Source organism: Ixodes scapularis, unplaced genomic scaffold (genome assembly GCF_016920785.2).
Source record: "Ixodes scapularis isolate PalLabHiFi unplaced genomic scaffold, ASM1692078v2 PGA_scaffold3__209_contigs__length_174095766, whole genome shotgun sequence".
In the NCBI taxonomy this organism is placed as follows: Eukaryota; Metazoa; Arthropoda; class Arachnida; order Ixodida; family Ixodidae; genus Ixodes; species Ixodes scapularis.
In genome coordinates this window covers 39,896,652-39,919,399 of record NW_024609868.1, presented here as the reverse complement: position 1 = coordinate 39,919,399, position 22,748 = coordinate 39,896,652, and the positions used below count along the sequence as shown (strand labels likewise).

General features: G+C 44.3%; 1 protein-coding gene across 2 annotated transcripts in view; it reads left to right on the top strand.

The window, feature by feature from the left end:
* The window catches only part of LOC8038799 (histidine ammonia-lyase), a 41,259-nt gene that overhangs the window by 17,562 nt on the left and 949 nt on the right, over nt 1-22,748 (top strand). For both annotated transcript variants that reach the window (XM_040207165.3, XM_040207166.2), the window contains exons 3-18: nt 1,800-1,866; nt 2,270-2,297; nt 4,147-4,221; nt 4,350-4,422; nt 6,322-6,388; nt 6,534-6,571; nt 6,985-7,110; nt 10,464-10,603; nt 10,688-10,735; nt 11,705-11,756; nt 11,885-11,980; nt 16,354-16,449; nt 19,289-19,428; nt 20,042-20,107; nt 20,477-20,642; nt 21,825-22,068. In XM_040207165.3, the coding sequence (XP_040063099.1) occupies nt 1,800-1,866; nt 2,270-2,297; nt 4,147-4,221; nt 4,350-4,422; nt 6,322-6,388; nt 6,534-6,571; nt 6,985-7,110; nt 10,464-10,603; nt 10,688-10,735; nt 11,705-11,756; nt 11,885-11,980; nt 16,354-16,449; nt 19,289-19,428; nt 20,042-20,107; nt 20,477-20,642; nt 21,825-22,068 (1,522 nt within the window). The remainder of the gene's footprint in view (nt 1-1,799; nt 1,867-2,269; nt 2,298-4,146; nt 4,222-4,349; nt 4,423-6,321; nt 6,389-6,533; nt 6,572-6,984; nt 7,111-10,463; nt 10,604-10,687; nt 10,736-11,704; nt 11,757-11,884; nt 11,981-16,353; nt 16,450-19,288; nt 19,429-20,041; nt 20,108-20,476; nt 20,643-21,824; nt 22,069-22,748) is intronic.

The window sequence follows — 22,748 nt, the reverse complement described above, 5'->3', positions numbered from 1 at the left end:
AGTCTGCTTTCCCGCACAACACTCGGAGAGCCAATCACCGCAACTTACGGAGGCAGCTCAGCGAATGACAATGCCGAAACATATGTTTAGACCAAAAAACGCAGACTGAGTTGTGATGAGTTGCAATGCAAGCGTGACGTTTTGCATTGCTTAATGTCACAACTCAGACTGCGCTTTTTGGTATAAACATATGTTTCGGCATTGTCATTCGCTGAGCTGCCTCCGTAAGTTGCTTTGATTGGCTCTCCGAGTGTTGCGCGTGAAAGTAGACGCACAAACCTTTTTTAGAGTGGTGCACTGACCCCTTCACTTTTCTGTTTTGGCTTTCCCTTTTGCTTTCGCTATTTTTTGCTGCCTCTTTTTGGCTTCGTTACGGGATGAGCGTTAGCGTTTCCCAAAGGGGTACTTGTGTGGCGTTTCCCAAGGTGCATGCTAACGCATTCCCTAAAAATCCACCGATGGATCTTCTTTTTTTTTTTTTTTTTTTTTTTGCCGTTTTCTCGTTTGCCCGCCTTGCACATTTAGCAGCGGCATCCGCAGCCTGACGCTGTTTCGCTGTTCGCCGGTTTCGGCAGCCCGTCTCCTTAGTTCACAACCCGTCTTTTTTTTTTTTTTTTTACCGTTTACTTGGATTAACGCTAGTACTTGGTTTACACTCCGTTTTGTAGCACAAATCAAGGCATAAGCACTCCGCACACTTGCAGTTCAGACTCGCCCCAGCATCTGCGCGCGCATTGGCTTCCGCCCCATCGACGTCGTCTCCCTCTCGCCTTTGTCCTTCACTACTCTCCTCCTCTCTTCCCTTTCCACTATTCTGTCCACGGACTCACGCCGTCAGGTTTTCCCTGCCATATGGGTACTAAGGCTAACGCATTGATATATAAAAGTTGAGTAGGCTTTATTTTATACACTACTCAGATTTTCCTCTGCCTGCTGTTGATCTGCTTACGTAACTTTATGATTTAATGGTCAGAAGTCGAACAAATATGTATCGATAAACGCCGGAGCTCAGAAAGCGTGCTTTGTTTGATATAAGGTCGCGAGACTGCCTCTATCTGAAACTGCAACCCTCAAATAATGGCGCCATTATGTCCCTGGTTCGTACTTGACCTGTTTCTTGCCACCTGTTTCCGATACACGGTTGAACCGCACGGGCATTGTGGCAAGCCAGAGGAGCAGTTGTTTTACAAATATTATTATAAGGTTGTATCTATCCACAAAACAGGCAAGAGGTAGCCGAGTGGCTGAGAGGTATACGTTCGAGAAAGTTCCATTTCCTGGCATACGCACTCAGAAATAATTGTACTCCTCGTATCACGAGGATTCAGTGCGAGATGTGTTTCAAATATTGAAAACATGCTATAAAGTAAAGCCGTCACTTTCACTTTTGTCTTTTTTCTCCCCTCTTGAAGGAGTAACCGTTAGGAGTTCTGCTCTGGTTAAGTTCCCCGTTCTTCTTCATCTAATAAAACAAAACAAAAAGTTAAATATTATGTGCCTCTTGTGTCCCGTAGAACAGGCGAAAATGGAATCACTGCAACGTACACAGGAAGCTCGACCAATGACAAAATCTGCCCCAAACATTGTTTGGCTTGAAAATACAATCTGCACAAGTACAGTGCGAATTTCAAATATCATGCATACAATATTTTTTTGTATAGTTCCCATTGAAGAAGAAAAAAAACGCGTATTTGCAGTAATTGTCACTCCACGGGCTCTCCCGGAAGTTGATGCGCAGAAAATGTGTTTAGGATATCGTTAAGTTTCTTATCATTTTTATCTCATTTTTATCCCAACAGTTTTGGACACTGACAGGCCTTCGCCAGTGCTGGGCCCAGCGGAAATAACGTACATTCCAGAACAAGTGTATCCTTTGTAAACACCCGTGTTGGGGGCGCAAAAAAACTGACGATAAGTTGTACAGACATGAACACACATAGAAAAACAAAAAAACAAAACAAAAAAAACTAAAATATTTACGATGCTTTAGAACGTGTGCCAAACTGATCAAATGGTTATTCCTCCCGGACTACACCATCAAAAAAAGGGCCTTACACCCTTTCGTCCCATGTAATGCACCCAAAACCTTTAGTTCGATGGAGAGCGCACTATAGTCGAACAGACGGCCCCACATTTCACGAGGGGCTTGATAGTGGTGCGATATAACTTATTAAATAGATAAAGTACGTATCAAAGACCACAAATAAGAAAAAAGAAAACTGAGGTTTTTGCAGTAGGGATTTCCTTCACAGTAGAATGATTTATCAAGTCCTGGAAAGTTCAAGGCTCCATCTCAGGTAAGATTTCCTTCCGCACGCGTTCAGTTTGTCGCCGAGAACTCATAAAAAGAGGGAATAGCTAGCTTTGAGAATCACAGCGAGCGATTGTGCACTCTAAGAAATATAAGAAGCCTAGGGCCCTAAACTCGTCGATCACAAAGTTGGAGCCGAAAGTTCGCGGAGCGCGCTGATTGGACGCCGGCGGAAAAAGCGCGAAGTCATCGCCGGTATAGTCCAATCGGCGCGCTCCGTGAACTTTGGCCCCAACTTTGTGTTTGACGAGTTTAGGGCCTCTGGAGCGCCTCCATTTCCACAAAGCATCTGGGAGAGCCAATTGCTGAGGCCTGCAGGGGAGCAAATGACAACGCTGAAAACATGTCTAGACTAAAAAATAAAACAGTTTCCGCTGCGCCACTGAGCATGACGCTTCACCAATGCTGTGCAAACAGTTTTTGTTTTCTCATAAATATCAGTTGCGAGTAGGCGCTTGTGTGTTGTATCTGCCTCTTTTTTGTCCAGTCCTTTATGCGCTGTTTTGTTTTTATTAGTTTTTTTTTGGAGGGGGGGGGGCAATTTATTTTTTTGCCTCGTCACTCGCCGAGTTCAATCCGTAGACTACAGTGATTGGCTCGTGCAGGCGTTTTGCGGGAAAGTTGACCGACTGAATTTTTTAGCGTGCATACTGTCGAGCGTGATGTTCGTATTACTAGAAACCTTTAGCAAACCGTTGCCGTGCTCCACGTACCGCACTACCGGAGCCTTTGAAGCATGCTCTTAAGCGCGCGCCCCGCAATCACAGTACCGCCCGGGCGCGCGCTTAAAAGCGTGCTTCAAAGGCTCCGGTAGTGCGGTACGCGCAGCACGGCAACGGTTTGCTGAAAGTCCCTAATATCGCAAGACGAAATAGTTTAAAAGCAGTAGAATGAGTAAGGTATTGAAGGAATGAGCATTAGGACGGACTAAACTCACTGGATCCTGGGAAAGTAGCGCTATTGCCTTCCCTACCTGCTAGCCGGACACAAACGGATACTAACATACAGACGACCAAAACATCGAAAGGCGATTGGCTAATCAGTCTACATTGCCATGGAAATCGCCATTTCGGTTCATTCAAATCTTCGAAGTTTTCAGAGGGTCGTTCTAAACCAGTCGCGCCAAATCACCATGGAGCATCATCGTACAATGGAAGCGTCTCTGGCCAATATAAGCGTCTTTGGCACTGTGTATGCAATCAACTTTTCAATCTTGCCCATCTGCACGGATTTCTTACAATTATATTGTTCTTCTTGCGTATTTTGAAACAGTGAACTTATTTTTCAGTGCCTCTAAGCACCGACACAGCATGTGGTGGTGGTACGAAGATGTGCGCTTGTTTCGCCAGTGTGTGGATAGCAAAATCTCGGTATCCAAGAAATGTCTCCGTAAAGCTACCCGTCACCAGCGAATTTAGATCGGCTTTTGTTTATATATATAGTCAAAGGAGGGGGGGGGGGGGGGGGGGGGGGGGAGGTCTTTAGCGTCGATGTCAGGCGAAACGATTTTTTTTTCTTGTTTTCTACACCCCACGGCTCCATTCTAAATATTTCTTAAAAAAAAAAAAAAAAGCTTAGGCTAATGCTTCTTTCCCCCCCCCCCCCCCCCCACACACACACACACAATAAAAAAGAACAAAACTGGCTACGGACGAACACAACGACACGGAAGATGTGTCGTCGTGTCCGTCCCTATATTTATTCTTTCAGTGACGTGTAATTATACCAACCATCATCTGAACCTGTGGAACGAAGTCAAAGTCTGTGTACTGTGCTTCTCAAACTGCCAAAGCAAAGGTAAAGAATTTTGTAATGTCAGTATTATCATTTCCCAGATCATGACGATCGACGGCAACAACCTGACGCCGGAAGACCTTCTCGAACTCAGCAAGGGCAAGTACAGAATACAGGTCAGGACACCTTACTACGCGTCGGGCTTTGAGACACGTTTTACAACCGAAAGCACATCCTAAAATATGACGAGGAGTCTTTCACTGTAACCCCCTAAAAGTGTCAAAATGTCTCTTCTTTTTCTCAGCTGAGCAGCGACTCGCTCGACCGAGTTAAGAAAGCGAGAGAAATGCTGGAAGCCATTCTAAAGGAAAACAAAGGTAAAAGCCGAAACAAACATCATCATTGTTCCTGCGCCATGTCTGTCGAAAGTTCCTGAGCGCATGTAGCACCGAGTTGCACCGAGAACACCGAGCATTTGTCTTTCTTTAATTATTTACACCAATGAGAATAACTGTCAGTTTTATGTCCTTCAGCTTAAGTGGCTATGGCCATAGATTAGTTTATAATCGGTGACAGGTTAATAGTTCAGGTCCCCCCACCTCTTTCCACCTTAGCGAGCGAAAGCTGGAGAGGAGGCGACCGTTCACTTTGCCAAGGTGGAAAGAATGGGAAGGAGCTTTCCCTGCTCTCTTTAACCGGTCACCGACTAATTAAAAAGTGAGAACGTTTTTTTTTTTGTTTTTTTTATTTATGCAGATTATCAAGTTTTAGTGCTTGGGGTTGGGCTAGTAGTTGGTTTTTCATGCTTCGATTAAACTGTGTCGCGAAGAATTGCAAATAACGACACTGAGACTAGAAAAACGAGGCGACATACACAACAAGCGCAACCTAATTAATATTTATTTTTCGTTCCACACAAAGGCGGGAGAAACAAGCGAAAATAGAGAGGAAGAGGAAAGAAAATGGGGAAATAAACAGTTCATAGAGACCTTTCCGAAAAAGAGCGTCTGGCCGGTAACCGGTGCCATCAAGAGTGTCCGCGCGTATGGCGCGTGCTTTGCTCGCTTTTCGAAGCGACGAACACGCACGTGCTGGGCTGTGAAGATCGCACGCTGGACTGTGATTTCGTAAACATTGGAAAGGTCTATAGTTTCCACGGTTCGCGTCACTGATCTCTGTGACAATTTGCTAGATCGCGCTACAATGCCGCCTCGAATGCGGCCACCAAGCGTGCGAAGGCACAGAGACGCACGCCTTCGTCGTGCCAAAGCTTGTCCTCCTTTGATCACACCGCCTGACCGCGAGACTTGCTTTCGACGAGTTGTGCTTTTTTTGCTGCGGTGCTGCCACTTTCATAGATTCCGTAAGAATTTCCACAGGTTCTCAAAGGCAGCTACGGCCGTTTACAAATGGTTTTCAGAAACATTTTAAGGAAATTACGGCGAACGAGCAGAGAATACGTCTTTCGGCCCGCAGTCGCCCAGCCTCTTGCAACGCTTCACCTGGCAGACTTACACAGGCCCAAGACGACCGATTTTGAACTTCGGGAGGGTGCACTTGCGCTGCAGCGACCCAGCGTGCATGTGCAATCCAGCACATCATCATAGAGACTCGTGGGTTGCGCTTGCTTGTGTATGTCGTCGTTTTTCTGGGCTCAGTGTCATTATTCGCAATCCTTGACAGCGCAGTTTAATCAAATGAACTTCTGTGTCAGATAAGTTTCTTCGCCCAAACAAAACCCTGAATGGGCTGTCAGTTTATCGCAAAACACAGTTTTTTTCTCCTTCGGGAAAAAATAAGGTTTATAAGAAGAGTATTGAAGTAGATCATTATGTAGAATACCCGAGACAGTGGTAAAAACAGGTATTCTACATCATGATCAACTTCCACCAGCTCGCCTGCGCACTCACTGTTTTTTCATTGAAGTAGGATAGCTCCGTATTTTGTGATTGCCTTGATTTATCTCCAAAACTCATTTTCCTTTTTTTTTCTTCTTTTTTTTGTTTGGAAAGGGGGGAGGGGAAGAGGAAGGGGAAGGGGGGGGGGGGGTACGTTTCCCTGCGTTATGGGGGATCATTGTAAAGTTGGAGATTATAATTCGAGTGTGCGCAATATAAGAATAAAAAAATAGCATTTTGCTAGTATAGAACATACTTTGTTTCTGTTCAAATTTGTTTTAGAGAAAAATGTATTCATTTTACAAAAACAAACATGTATTTGTGAAGATATGCGAACGCGTTAAACGCCTTACAATTGTAATGTTTTTTACTCGACAGTGGCCTACGGTCTAAACACTGGATTCGGAAAGTTCGCAAGGGTCGTCATTCCGGATCACAGTCTTCTGTAAGTTTCGCAAATATCATATCTTATGGTCATTGAGTTGCTCTCAAAGCACTCTTTAACCATAAAAAAAGATAACGATCAAAGAAGATTTGAGATCAGGTAAAGTTTGATCGTACTGTGCTCATTGTGTTATCTTTATCCCCAGGGAACTCCAGGAAAATCTAGTACGATCTCACTCAGCTGGTAAGTTATCTTTAAGGCTGTACAAACCGAACAAAAACCATATTTCCACAAGTGAGGCAAAAGAAAAAAAATTTGTGCGATGTCCAGATTGGTGTTACCATTAACAAAAAAAAAAAAAGTAAATAATAAGATGTGCCAAAGGAAACGTATACTGAAGGAGAACGCTCCCTAAAACAAATGTTTTTTGTTTACAACTACGAGCATTGTGTACATATAAAAGGGCAAAATCACCCCTATCTCACAATAACACTCAGAGACTCTTCTGCTAAGGCAGGACGATGCTGACTACAGCCTTTATTCTAAGCCTTTGAGTACCGAAGACTACCAATAATCCTTATCAGAGTTCAGCTCGTCATTCGGGTACATTCTGTCACGAGTGATGAGCTCCGCTTCGTCTGCTTGAAAACCTTCAGGTGTGGGGAATCCATTGACCCCGGAAAAAACCCGGATGTTACTGGCTCTGCGGATCAACGTGCTCGCCAAAGGCTACAGTGGCATCTCTACAGAGACCTTGCTACAACTCGTGGACGCTTTTAACGGTAATATACCTGGTCTCACATATCATATACCTAGTAACTGATACATCGCTTCATATTGCACAGAACTTCTGTTCAATGCATTTTTTCCCCGGATACCGTGAAAGAAGACGGCGCTAAATTCTGTCGTTTGTAGTTGTAGCTGCATACATATAGTCTATCGTGGAGTTGCACAATTTAGAGTACAAATAATTTTAGTTTGAATTACCAAACGATTATAAAGACGTCTTGTGAACGAAGCAAAATGATGTTTTAATATGGCACCGCTTTGACTGGCAAGCAGACATGCAGGCTGGCGCGATAGTATACTTGAATTCCGCAGCGTCGACTCGGAAAGAAAATATCTAACGCTATTCTTTTACATAAACAAATATTATTTTTTTAATAACGATTTGATTGTGGGCTGTACAATATTGATCATCAGTGACGTCAGGCTAGGCGTAGCTTCACGTTGTCTCACACTGTAGCCTTACACAAAATATTATGTGTGCGACTTCAGTTCACTGTGAATGGTTCAGAAAACGCAGCAAGGTCAAACATATTTTATTCACAGTTAGTAGGGCTGGACAATTGATCGACTGACCTACCGATTAATCGGTTAATGCTTTAGTCGCGACTAATTTTTTAACCGGCCAATCGGTAAAACTTTGACGAACCAAAATAAAATAAACAATTTAATTCTTTCACCACGCAGACATGGTTCAGCGCACCTATATGGAGGGAATATTTTAGGTACAATTTTAACGTAAACTGTGTAAGGGCGTGATTTGTAACTCCAGACGAGGTGTAGACGGCTACACGCGCCCCGTCCGCTTCAACACCGTGCGAGTGCCTGTATAGCGCAGCACATAGCAATCAGAGGAGGCCGCTCTTGCCGGAGAGTATCAAAGAACCGCTTTGCCTCATGCAGCTAAAGTAATAGCTGTGAATTGCAACAAAATGGTGAGTTGGGCCAGTTGGTTCAAAATGGAAAAAGACAAGCGCCGAAAGACCAGGACAAGGTAAGAAGACGACAACACAAGGCGCCTTGTGTTGTCGTCTTCTTACCTTGTCCTGGTCTTTCGGCGCTTGTCTTTTTCCTAATAGCTGTGAATGTGTTTTTTATAACTGTTCTCAAATACGTATCGAAGTTGATTCATAATTGAAATTATTGCGCCGTTTAACACATATTCATAAGCATAAAAATAACTAGTTATGATTTTGAGTTAAAAATATATTATGCATGAAAATTAACGAGACCAATTAATCGATTAATTAATCGATTGAAGGGTATCCGATTAATCGGGCTGAAATTTTTAATCGAGGTTAGCCCTAAATTACGTAGTACAGTCTAAAATAAGCCCGTGCGTCTACTTTCCCGCACAACACCCTGAGAGTCAATCACTGCAACTTACGGAGGCAGCTCAGCGAATGACGATGCCGAAACATATGTTTAGACCAAAAAACGCAGACTGAGTTGTGACATTAAGCAATGGAAGCGTGACGTTTTGCATTGCCTAATGTCACAACTCAGACTGCGTTTTTTGGTCTAAACATATGTTTCGGCATCGCCATTCGCTGAGCCGCCTCCGTAAGTTGCGGTGATTGGCTCACCGAGTGTTGCGCGGAAAAATAGGCAGACGGGCTTTTTTTTTTTTTTTTTTTTTTTTTTTTTTTAGAGTGTTGTTTATTTTTGGGGTTTAAGACCAAATAGAGGACATACAACCAAAATATTACATTTCTAGACTGTTTTTTCTTAAAGTCGACTAATATGTCTAAAAGAATTTAAAAAATAAAAATTTACAAAAATGGGGTTTTTGAGAAAATCGACCTCAAATATTCAACATGTGTTATTTCTTACAACGTTTACGTGAAGGTAGCGGACCGGCTAGTCTAGAGATCATAATGATATTATTATATCTATAATGGGCTTGATTTGGGCTTTCTGTAGAGCCAAAGAAAGAAAATTTACCTTAAGAACAGACAAAGTAATGACCTGTCAAATTTGACCAAAAAGCGACCGGAGTGACGAGTTTGACATGTTTTTTAGAAAACAATCGAATTTCTAAAAATATTTCAATGCGTCAAGGTATCTTTATAATACCCATTGAATGAGGGGAAAAAGTTGAAAAGGGGTAGAAAAAACACTAGCGCCAGCAGAGGGTGTCAAACACACGACCTGTGACGAAAGGCAAAAACACTAGTTTCTGCCACTGCGGCTTCTACGGCTCGTAACTCGAGAACAAAAAATCTGGCGAACATGCGGTTTGCGCCCTCCTTCATTTTAGAAATGACCCCAAAACATATTTTTTTTTCGTGAAAATTAAAAATTAGACCCTTTTGGCCTGCCCGATTTGAGATGAAAACACCCATAATATATACACACACACACACACACACACATATATATATATATATATATATATATATATATATATATATAGCAAATATTGCAATAACATCTCCCCGCAAATAAAAAGAAAAAATATATATATATATATTTCTTCTTTTTTTTCTTTTTTTGCGGGGAGATGTTATTGCAATATTTAAGTCGTTAACGGTATAGATAACTTATACTTTGCATAAATACCACTTAGAATGAACCCCTGAGGTTTATAACCCATGAAACGCACGCTCGTTTTTCTCCTCCTACAATAATAATCGCAAAAAAAACATCTCTTTTTTTTTGTAACTTTTTATATATTTATTATATTACAGTCGTCAAATACAGAAGTTAGAACAAGCGGCCACGTGATCTGGAGGCGATTAAATGCCGCCAGTGTTTATCATAGCCACGCACTGGGCTTGGCAAAGCACAGGATACGGGCTGAATTCCAGGCGTTGTTAGGGTTCGGCGACTGTCGTCATTGAAGCGATTGGACAAGAACCACTACCCAAATGCTTGTCGAATTACTGATTACCGCGAGCCCAAATCGAGTGCTCACGCAACGCTCGAGCTCAATCTATGAGCCGCATTCAAATATTGTCACCGGGGGACTGTATGTATATCGTCACTGAGGGACACTGCGATCTCCAAACTACGTCATCAAGTTTTGCGAAGGAGAGGTTGAAAGAAAACGCTCGCTTTTATCCTTGAAATTACACCGCAACAATGAAGTTTCCTGGTCAAAGACGTTGCGTGCGAATATACTTGGGTTCCACTAGTGCCAGTAAGCTCGTTGCACCACAGCAAAGACTAGAAGCCCAAGCTCGTAGCATTGGCAGTTGCGCCTGCTGCGCGAGAGTTCTTGCAGCCGAAGTGCGCCGAAGTACAAAGGAGCTCGCGCTGCGGTACATCTTAAGGTGAAACGCAGTTTAGTGCACGACGAGAAGTTAATTCTTTTGGCAGAGCTAAGCGTTCGTTGGGTGGTCCGCAGCATCGTGCCTGTCCTGGGTGCCCGAGCAAGGCACCGTGGGCGCCAGCGGAGACCTGGCTCCCCTGGCACACCTGGCGCTGGGGCTGATCGGCGAGGGAAAGATGTGGAGTCCGGAGACTGGCTGGGGAGACGCCAAATATGTGAGTCACTTTGCCAGTGTACTCGGAGGTTGCGCACAGGAGCCACTGATCGCTTCGGCGCTGACTGTACCTCGACGTTCGCAGGTTCTGGAGTCACACAAGCTCACACCAATCAAGCTCAAGCCCAAAGAGGTACTGTACTTCGTGACATTCCGTGTTGTGTGATTTTTGCTTATCGGTAAACACTACCTACCATCGCGTTCAGTCGACCTCAGCAATGCTGGGGAATACAGGGAGTTTCAGAAAAACGAGAACCGTGTTTTTCGGCGAGGGTAAATAAACTAAGCATCACAGGAAGCTCAAACTCCGCGAGAATGTGACGCTAGCGGTTAGGATAGAAAGCGAAAGTTTGAGAACATGACGTCACCTTGATAAAAAGATAATCGAGAAAAAGGAAATTTCTGTATGAGCCGAACCCTAACATCGTTAAAACCAGAAATGACGCAGTGGGAGTATGTTGCATCTATATCAGTGAACAAAGCTTCACAGCAAGAAAGAGTATCTTGTATTATTTCTTGCTGACAAGTTTTTTTCACTGAAATACCGGGTGTCCCAAGTAGCGGCCAGGCTCTTTAAATCGACCGCAAAATTCGGTTTCTTAACCTACCGCGCTACGATTTTGTGCAACGTTGCCCACAGATGGTGCATTTTCTTTTTTTTTTTTTGTAAAATTTGCAAAGAGCGAACTTACTTGAGGAAAAAGTAAAGAAAGAAAAAGGCTTAGCTCCTACGGAAACACAGCAAAGCCATCGGTCTTCGAACAATACGGCGACGCTTCGCACGGGAGACAAGAGATGGCGGAAGCGGCCGCGATGCCAACTGCCGCCAACGAACGAGCATACGGCACCGAGAGCCGGCGTCTTTAGCAGACGATCTTTTCGACGTGATGGCATAATTTTCTGGGGACACGCCTGGTTCTTCATACATGTTTCGAACGTTTCTGAAGACAGTTTTTGTGTGACCAGTGTTACCGTCATACAAGAAAGGAAAACATGCATCAGGCACTGTCTGCAGACAGTCTTTTGCATGATGAGCGTAGTGACCGCGGCTTATGGTGCACGTCTCATTCTAATTGACCTCCTCCTTGCGTTCATCTCGTAGGGGCTCTGCCTCCTGAATGGTACACAGCTCATCACGTCCATCGGAGCGGAAGGCAAGTGATAATAGCGCGCCATGTAACTACGTGTGCAAGTCCTATACGGACTTCCCTTGTGTATATAAGCGGGCACGCTGAGTTGTCCTCCTGTCCTCTGAAGACGGTTCTTGGTATCCCTTGTGCAGCCGTAGAGCGAGCAACCATCTTAAGCCGACAGGCCGACGTCGTGGCGGCCTTGACACTGGAGGTTCTCAAGGGCACAACCAGGGCGTTTGAAAGCGGTGAGTTGCTCACGTATGTAATGGGTGTTTTTGTTTTAGGCTTCACAGATTGTGTCTCTAAAAAAGCTGTGAAAGCTACACAAATGCGGTGTGTGCAGGTAAGTTATACGGACCGTGGGACATAATACAGAAAACGACTCGTCACAATATGCCAAACAACTGAAACTTGTTAATTAACTTTTTTTTTTTTTTCAATCGCAGAAAAGTAAACATTGGTTTCAATGTCTGAGCCTGTTTCATGAGTGTTAACGTTAGCGCACCTCCGCGCTTCCCAAATCATTCAATATCTTACTAATTTAGTGGTTTTCGACAGTGTTGAATAAAGTATATCTAAAAAGTACTTGAAGTAAAGCACAAAGTAAATAAGAGGTAATGTACTTCAAGTAACGCAGGAAGTACATCGGGCGCAATGTACTTCTACAGGTTTTCCCGCTCATTTTAATCCAAGCGACGACCAATTTAATCCCGGGGTCACTCAATTTAATCCAAGCGCCATACAATTTAATCCAAGCGCCACACAATTTAATCCCGGGGTCAGTCCATTTAATCCACAATATATATATATATATATATATATATATATATATATATATATATATATATATATGCGCTCATTGGGGTGTTCAGTGGTCGTGTTTTGCTTACACATTTGGCAACTTAGAATATTTGTTTATACAATTTGATTTTTGGGGGGCAATTGAGAATTTGATCACTAATGTGATTACTTTGAGTTACTAGTCCCACTATTGACGAGGCTTAACTGATATGTTGGTTACTCTTTTTAGAGTGCAGCTCTTAGGCACCCGTTTCCAACTTAAGCGGCGCCGGCGTCGCCGCCGCCGTCGGCGTAACCACGCGGTGAATGATGGGTAAATTCCCCCGCTAAATTTAGCGGAAAAATTTCCCTGCTAAATCTAGCGGAAAACTTTTCCTGCTAAATCTATCGAAAAATTTTCCCAGCTAGATTTAACGAAAAATTTGCCCCGCAGATTCTAGTGGAATATTTTCCCCGCTAAGTCTAGCAGAAAAGTGTCCCCGCTAAATCTAGTGTAAAATTTTTCCCGCTAAATTCAGCGGAAACTTTTTTCCCGCTAAACCTAGCGGAATGTTTTCCCCGCTAAGTATAGCGGAAAATTTTCCCAGCTAGATTTAGCGGAAAATTTGCCCCGCAAAGGCTAGCGGAAACGTTTCCCCGCTAAATCTAGTGGAAATTTTTTCCCGCTAAATCTAGCGGAAAATTTTCCCCGCTAAATCTAGCGGAACAATTTACCAGCTAGATTTAGCGGAAAAGTTTTCCCGCTGTCTTGCGGAAAATTCTACCAGCAAAATCTAGTGTAAAATTTTTCCCACTAAATTTAGCGGAAACTTTTTCCCGCTAAATCTAGCGGAAAGTTTTCCCCTCTAAATCTAGCGGAAAATTTTCCCAGCTAGATTTAGTGAAAACTTTGCCCAGCAAAGTCTAGCGGAAAAGTTTTCTCGCTAAATCTAGTAGAAAAATTTTCCCGCTAAACCTAGCGGAAAATTTTCCCCGCTAAATCTAGCGGAAAAATTCCCAGCTAGATTTAGCGGACAATTTTCCCCGCTAAGCCTAGCGGAAAATTTGCCCCGCTAAATCTAGTGTAAAATGTTTCCACTACAATTAGCGGGAAAATTTTCCCGCTAAATCTAGCGGGAAATTTTCCCAGCTAGATTTAGCGAAAAATTTGCCCTGCAAAGTCCAGCGGAAAAGCTTCCCCGCTAAATCTAATGGAAAATTTTTCCCGCTAAATCTGACGGAAAATTTTCCCCGCTAAATCTAACGGAAAAATTTCCCAGCAAGATTTAGCGGAAAATTTGCCCCGCCAAGTCTAGCGGAAAAGTCTCCCCGCTTAATCTAGTGGAAAAGTTTTCCCGCTAAATCTAGCGGAACAATTTACCAGCTAGATTTAGCGGGCCCCGCTAAGTCTTGCGGAAAGTTTTCCCCGCTAAATCTAGTGTAAAATTTTCCCCACCAAATTTAGCGGAAAATTTTTCCCGCTAAATCTAGCGTACAGTTTTCCCCGTTAAATCTAGCGGAAAATTTTAGATTTTTATCGGAAAATTTGCCCCGCTAAATCTAGCGGAAAAGTTTCCCCCCTTAATCTAGTGGAAAAGTTTTCCGGCTAAATCTAGCGGAAAATTTTCCCCGCTAAATCTAGTGTAAAATTTTCGCACTAAATTTAGCGGAAAATTTTTTCCCGCTAAATCTAGCGTAAAGTTTTCTCCGCTAAATCTAGCGAAAAATGTCCCCACTAGATTTAGCGGGGAAAATTTTTCGCTTAATTCAGCGAGGAAAATTTTTCCGCTAGATTTAGCGGGGGAAATTTTCCGCTAAATATAGCGGGAAACATTTTTCCGCTTGATTTAGCGGACAAAATTGTCCGCTAAATTACAATGTTCTGCTAGATTTAGCAGGAAAAACATTCCGCTAGATTTAGCTTAAAACTTTTCCGCTAGATTTAGCGGGGAAGCTTTTCCGCTAGATTTTGCGGCGCAAATTTTCCGATAAATCTAGCTGGGAAAATTTTCCGCTAGATTTAGCGGGGGAAATATTCCACTAAATATAGCGGGGAATATTTTCCGCTAGATAGAGCGGGGAAAATTTTCCGCTAAATTTAGCGGGAAAAATGTTCCGCTAGATTTAGCAGTAAAAATTTTCCGCTAGATTTAGCGGGAAAAATTTTCCGCTAGATTTAGCGGGGAAGCTTTTCCGCTCGACTTTGCGGGGCAAATTTTCCAATAAATCTAGCTGGGAAAATTTTCCGCTAGATTTAGCGGGGAAAAGTTTCCGCTAAATATAGCGAGAAGAATTTTCTGCTAGATTTAGCGGGGAAAATTTTTCGCTAAATTTAGAGGGGAAAATGTTCCGCTAGATTTAGCAGGGAAAATTTTCCGCTAGATTTAGCGGGGAAATTTTCCGCTAAATTTAGCGGGGGAATTTGCCCATCATGCACCGCGTGGTTACGCCGACGGCGTCGGCGACGCCGACGCCGCTTAAGCCGGAAACGGGTGCCTAAGAGCTGCGCTGTAAAAAGAGTAACCAACATATCAATTAAGCCTCGTCAGTAGTGGGACTAGTAACTCAAAGTAATCACATTAGTAATAAAATTCTCAATTGCCCCCCAAAAATCAAATTGTATAAACAAATATTCTAAGTTGCCAAATGTGTAAGCAAAACACGACCACTGAACACAATAAGTCCATATATATATTGTGGATTAAATTGACTGACCCCGGGATTAAATTGTGTGGCGCATGGATTAAATTGTATGGCGCTTGGATTAAATTGAGTGACCCCGGGATTAAATTGGTCGTCGCTTGGATTAAAATGAGCGGGAAAACCTGTAGTACCATAAATACAATGTACTTGCAAAGTAAAGTATAAGTACTAAATTTTAACACAATATTTCATGATTTCATTCCTTCCCCCAAACAGTTTTTTTTTTTTTAACTGGTATGTATTGCTTAGGGGTAATCGAAGGTGCATCAGTTATTTTCAGAAATCGCAGCGGATGTTGAATAAAATCAAATGGCCACAGAGTTGTTTTACTCTCGCTGACGAACTATTTAACGCAACCAACTTATAGTTATAAGGCACTTATTTGTTGACAAATCATAATTTTGTGATACAAATTTAACAAGACAAAATTCGGGGGAAAGTAGAAAGTCGGAAGTTGTACTTTAATTATCCTATTTATTGTGACGATTGAACCCCTATATTATGGGCGTACAAATAACATGCACAGACCGTATGAGTGTAGCTTTCACGGCTTTCTTAAAACAAATCTGTTAAGCCCAAAAAACGCCCTGTATCATAAACATTACCTAACGTTTCGTATACCATCATTATTTTTAATTAAACCGCGACATTGCCGGCGAAATTTATGTTATCGAGAACACGCGTCAAGGCCATCAGTAGCGATCAGTGATAAACAATGACCTGGAGGTTATTACTTGCTTGGGAGAAGAGCGTGTTGGTTTAAGTCATGGATGAAGAAAGAATAAAACAATTAAAACAGGGACAACACAACCACATCTTTCCTATTATTACTGCAGGGCCAGGTCATGTTGCATGCTACTTTGTACCATTTCAATGGGTCAAAAATCAAATGTGGGACATAAATATTTATATAGAGGCGGAAACAAGTTAGTCTGCCATGAGGTACGGCAACTTTTTGTCTAGACACTGTAGGAGAAAAATTTGGCCACTATTGCGCCATCTAGCTTGGGTGCTTTAACGTGCACGACGCAGCTTATGACAGAAACGCACGCGGACTGAGGCTGTGTTTTCATACATCCTCGTTGAAACGTACGCAATTTGGAAGGATAATTTCTGTTTACAATTCTGGTTTCAGACATTCAAAAGATCCGGCCACACTGGGGGCAGGGCATGGTCGCCAAGAGGCTGCGAGCGCTTCTGCACTCTGAGACCTTTCGCTCGGAGATTGCAGGTAAGATCACTGAAGGAAGTTTAGAACTTTTTTCTTGAATATTAATATACTATCCTGTTTGGTAGCATGGTTACGACAATCAGATGAGTTTCGAAAGACACTGAATGAAAGGTAAAGTTTGCGCCCAACAATACAAATTCGCGGCGCTTAATTTGCTTTAAAACACTGACAAGGCACCTCTGCAACGAAACGTTTCACGGCGTCGCCAGCCGAAAAAGAAAACAAAAATAAAACGCAAACCATAGCTGTAAATAAGAAACGACCGCGATGTGGACACCGGATTAAAGATGTTCTTCTTGGCCGCGGTATTTTCGACTGGACTTGCCAGACGGCGTCGCTTAGACGAGCACTTCAATTGCGCGAACAATTTACACAATCAGTCAATCTATCTCCATGAGTCGTCTTTTTTTCTTTCTTTTTTAATTCAAGAATTATTCGTGGCCTTTGTTGCCGTGTTAACATTCCCGATCTTCAAAGAAAAAAAAAAGAAAAAGTGTAAAAGTTTGGTATCCCTAACGATTTGCACAATGTATTCTCATTTCGACTATGCTTCGTTTCAGCTTAAGTCCAGACGCAGCCGACTTTACGAGCTAATGGGAGCATCAAGCCGCGTCAAAAGCACAGCTCACTGTGCTTTCCCTGTACATAATTTGTGCAGCCATGATAGAACACGTACAGAAACATGACGAACGCCATGATGGTGCGCTTTTGTCGCTGTCTATTTGGTCCCATCAACTCATAGCTTCGGCTGCGTCTGAACTTCCCTCAAATTGGTGTTTAAAGCTTTGGTTTTTGGAACAGCCACATTCCTTCTTTGTTTCTGATAGCAAAAACATTGGTTTATATATATATATATTTTTTAATGTTAGAACACTATGCCAGATGACGACGAGCTGAGAGATAACAAATAATAAAACAAGTTGTGGCAGTGGACGGCGGTGGTCTTCCCCTCATATTCACTAACGATGTGGGGAAAACACAGAAGTAGGGTGACGGCGGATGATATTCCGTTTCATATTTACGATTAACTCGGGGATTTCCCTACCCACCCGCTAGGGGTGTGTACACCCCCCGCCCCTAGTTTGTCTGAGGGCACCCTTTACAAAATTCCTTGCTTAAATAAAAAAAAAAAAAACCTAATATTTGTTTTGCGCGAAATCGTTGTCTTCTCGAGCGCGCTGGCTCAAAAGTGGTTCCTATTGGGCAGGAGATCGAACTATAGGGGGCGCTTCATCGAGTTTGTTGTCCCCACAGCCCGATGTTTACTAACACACCATAATAAAAGGCTCGAGATAAACCTAGGCACTTCTTATGAGTTGCGAATGCGAGTCCCAGCAACTCTGTCGGGCTCCACACATGCATCTCCGCCCCCTCCCCTTTTTTGTAGAAAATAATAAGCAAAAAAATAAAGTAAATGCAAAAAAAATCGCCTCATTGCGCCTGCCCCCCCCCCCCCCCCCCCCCCTTTCCCCATTTTAATTCCTGGAGGAACTGCCGGACCCCGGATGCACTGCAGCGACGTATACGATTACGGGTTCCTTGCGCAAGAACGCCTCTCGGCTGCCCAAACTTTCGCGCAGCAGAACTATGAGCTCTGCCTTCTACAGTACATCTTGAGGCAAAAGGAAGTATAGAGGAGCCCATGAGCGGCCGTAGTCTCCCACGGAGTATAAACAACGCACCTATTTTTCAGTGCTTGCAGCTTCTGCTTCGACCCTGACATTTAATTCCACTCAGTTATGCGTGAGCAAGAACCCCGGGGGTTGAGCTCGACGCGCATTGGAAGGCTTCGTGCCGCGAAAGCAGTCCGTAGCTACTGATGTGAGACATCTCGAGGTCGACGCTGGAACACGAACAGGGCACCAACAAAAAGCCTCCCTTCTTCCAGGAAGGAAGGCTTTTTCAAAGCCTCACTTCCTGGAGGTTTTGAAGAACGTCATTCACCACGAAATCTCCCGGTTGGAGGAATGGGCTCCATAAAAGTGCCCCCCCCCCCCCCCCCCTCAACCCCTTCCCTTTCCTTCCTGGAAAAGCAACTGCAGCTCAAGAAGGTAGGGCGAGAGAAAGGAAGGCCGGGCAGGAGGAACCAGACAGAGTGCTAAAGAAGAGAGGGGGAACCTCCTCTCTTTAGCGTTTTATCTACTCCCCCCCCCCCCCCCCCCCCCCCCCCATCTTCCTGTCCCTCGTCCTACCTTCTTGAGTTGTAAGACTACGAGTATAACCGTGATTGTATGCTGTTTCACTCTATCGTAAGGTTCAGTGAAAAGCGCGTGCTGAACCATTTGTGGGTGTGCCTCCTCGGCCAGACCGACAGCCGAAGAAACGTGCTGCGCACTTCAGACGCACGATTGGTACCACCCCTTACGAAAACAACGAAGACACCAATCGGTAATGTGTCACGTCGCCAGGTCATCCGTGTGGGCGTTTGTGCTAAATACCGCTGAAACTGCTGTATGCAGCGAAATTCCCGCATAGTTTGAGTGAAACAGATCCGCAGTCGATCTCTGGCGCGCGAGCATGTATTACGGGAAAGTTAATGTCGTTCTTATCAAATGACATTCGTGTAATCGGAGAATCCGCTCGCGAGCCCGACTACCAGCGTCGTGCTCGAAACGCGGTGCGCCAGGTTTGGCCAATCGCTAAAATGACATTTGATTAAAAAAACAGAAAAAAATACTAACTCGTTCACGTGACAGGGGCTGCTTGATTGGCAGCGTCGGATCGTAGCATCAGCTGCGCTCGGAGTTTGTGTGGAACAGAATATAGTCTAACAGAATGATATTGGTTCTGAGTGCGAGTATCCAGAGAGTAATATATTTTTGCTCGTTTTGTATTCCAGAGAGCCACAGGTTCTGCAACCGTGTCCAGGACGCCTACACCCTGCGCTGCTGTCCCCAGGTGCACGGCATCGTGCACGACACCATCGACTTCGTGCGGGGAATCATCACGACTGAAATGAACAGCGCCACCGACAATCCCGTATCCTTGCCGAGTGTGAATCGCTGTTGGAATCTGCCGATTATTTTACGTCCGTCTGTTCACTATGTTTTCTCTGAACTCAACGCAGCCAAAGTCGTGGACAGATTAGAGCAGATTCCGTATCCCTAATTATCCCTTTTTTTTTTTTTTGGGGGGGGGGGGGGCATTTAATTTTGGATTACGAGGGCTGAGTGATTTCGTAACGGATGGCAGGCCAAGTAATAGACGCCGATGTTTCAGACGTCTCGTTGGCTATGAGCGCATTTGTGGTACATTTTAGATATCGATGTAACAACTGCGAGGCCATTGTTTAGGGAGGGAATGGACACCAGGATAAGGTCTCGAAACAAAATGATCAAGGATTCTAAATTCTCATTATAAGCAGCTTCAACTAAATAATTGGCAGGGTACTTGCCAGCATGCTAGGTTCGTCAACGCGTGAGTCAGCCTATCTCGAATAGCGTTTTTACTGGTTTCGTTGCCGGCAGCCCGGCAACGGATTATCACTGTGACACATTTGAGGCATTTTTGAGGTGTCGGAGTGACATGCATAGTAAATGTTTACAGCAAAAGAAAAAAGTTCGACGTTTTCACCTTATATTCTGAGCACCAGCTCGTGTTCTGCGAAAGAGGAGAGATAATTTCAGGCGGAAACTTCCACGGAGAGTACCCGGCCAAGGTGAGTTCCCCGCCGCTCTGGTCAAGCTAGAGCACGTAAGCACTTACGTGTGTTACAATAAGCGTAAAAGCTAGGTGAGATTCACTTTTGAGGCAGTCTGACGGGACTAATGAAAGAGCCCAATACGCAGTTCATTGGGCCTTCCATGCACATGATTGGTCCAGCGGTGATAGAACACGTACGACGTCATTTAACTGGTCCCATCAGCTCGTAGCGTAGGCTGCGTTCGGTCTCAAGGTGAAACACAAGTTACTGGTGCAAGTAGCTTTCTGACAGGCCACCCATGCATGCAGCCCGTTTCCGGCGGCAGGCCGCTCGAGGTGGATGACTGCACGAGTGCGTCGTCAGGCCGTGTAACTCCCTTTGCAGGCGCTCGACTATTTGGCCATCGCGGTGCACGAGCTGGGCAGCATGAGCGAGCGGCGCACGGAGCGGCTCATCAATCCGGCGTACAGCGAGCTGCCGGCCTTCTTGGTCCAGGACGGCGGCCTCAACTCGGGCTTCATGCTCGCCCACTGCACGGCCGCAGCACTCGGTGCGTGATATGACGCGAGCTAGGACGTCGGGTGCATTAGATCTGACGTAAAATACCAGGTTTGCGCCGGAGTCAGCGTTCAGCGGACTAGTCTTTAATCAGTGACGACACAAGTCTCAGCCGAGTGCTGAAGCAGCACTCGTCTCTTTTCCTTCCCGGGAGGCTAAGAAATGTCTGCCGGGAGGGGAGAGACACATATTTGAGGATGAGGGAGTTCGCAAGAAGGAAAGCTAAGTACAATGTCTGTTCAGTTAGCTGCCCCAGTAACTACTTATTCCACTGCAGATCAAAATGAAAGGTCAGTTAGTTTGCATAAACTGTCCATTTTTCAAATATAAATTGCCAAAAATAGGGGCGGTCATACCACTCGTTTTGTTGTAATTTTTTTTATTACATGCGAGTTATTGTGGCCGTAAAAGACTACCCAATCAATATCTTGCTACAGCGTCACGTATATTTTTAATGAAGTAAAAAAAAAAAAAAACGCAACTGTTCGAAACTGAAAGAAACATAAAAAAAAAACAAAAAAAAACGTGGCTGTGCAATTTTTTTTTTTTTTAGTTAACGTATTTGCAGCTTTTTAGAAGCCACAAAAACTGGGTATCATATTTTCTGCCTATTTTTAGTATTGGCTGTGTGCCTTCGATGACCCACAACTTTAATTATCTTTGATGGTTGTGTCTAAAACATAGAAAACGGCACATGACCACGGTTAAGAGAGTGAGCGCGACTCAAACCGGCGGCGGAAAGAAAACGAATTTCGAGCCGCAAATTGTGTTGCGGGTAGTTGGGCTCCCATATGTCATGTACAAATAAAAACGCGAGCATGAATCAGTGTCCCTTGAGGTCAAACCGAACATCACATCAAATTATTAATGAAGAACGTAAATCGGTGCCAACTTTGGGCAGCATTCGGCGATGTCCCTGATGCATAACTCGTATGAAGGTTTTCCCGTATTACACAGCTGATAGACGCACTCTGCTTTTCTCGAACAGCGACAACCTTCTCGGCCCCGACTGGCGTGACAGTACAGGTTTGAGGAAGAACTTGGCGGCATAGCACCAGGATGAGCTAGAAGATGCTCTGTTCCCATTCTTCCTCCCAACCACGATTCTGCGTGTCGGTAGCAGCTACTCGTTAAAAGCGGCCCACAGTATAAACACTTAATCTTACGGTTACAGTCTCCGAGAACAAGGTGCTGTGCCACCCGGCCTCCGTGGACTCTGTGCCAACAAGCGCCGGCACGGAGGACCACGTATCTATGGGCGGATTTGCGGCCCGAAAGGCCCTCAGCGTGGTCCAGAACGTAGAACGGGTCATCGCCATCGAGCTGCTCTGTGCCTGCCAGGCCATCGAGTTCCTGAGGCCTCTCAAGACGACAGCGCCTCTAGAAGCCGTCTACAAGCTAGTCCGGATGTTCGTCAAGTGAGTTCATGAAGCAGATACCAGAAACAATCCTCCAAGATAATACAGTCTAAGTTAATTGCAACAGACCTGGTTATAACATTATAACAGACGCTTGGATATAACATACCGATTTGTGAAGTTCGGTTGGTTTTCCTCTAGATACCATTGACTCAACTACTTCATATCTGCATACAACGTACTCCTTTTACAACAGACCGAAATCTTGGTCAAAATCAAGGTCTGTTATAACGAGCTTAGGCTGTAGAACCATGTTCGCCAAGGATGTTGAAAGAGCAGATACCAGCAACAATCCTTCCGACTGAAACAGAACCATGTTAGTCAAGGATGATTGCAGAGCAGATACCAGGAATCCTTCTGACTGAAAATGCATGCTATACTCCGTTTCACCGCTTTGATGGACCACAGCAGATTCTACGAGCCACGCCGGCTAATCCATGCCATGTGGGTGTCATGCGACCTCCGGGATGGGCACAGCGATGCGCGGGGCACATAGTCACGTGATGCATTCACAGCTCTGGATTGGCCGGGATGGCTTGTAGCGTCCACGGTGGTCCACGGTAAGGTGAAACAGGTTTTGACAAAAAGGTGTTCACAGAGTGGACACCAAAAACAATCCTTCCAACTGACACAGAACCGTGCTAGTGAAGAATGTTCACAAAAGCGGATACCAGAAACAA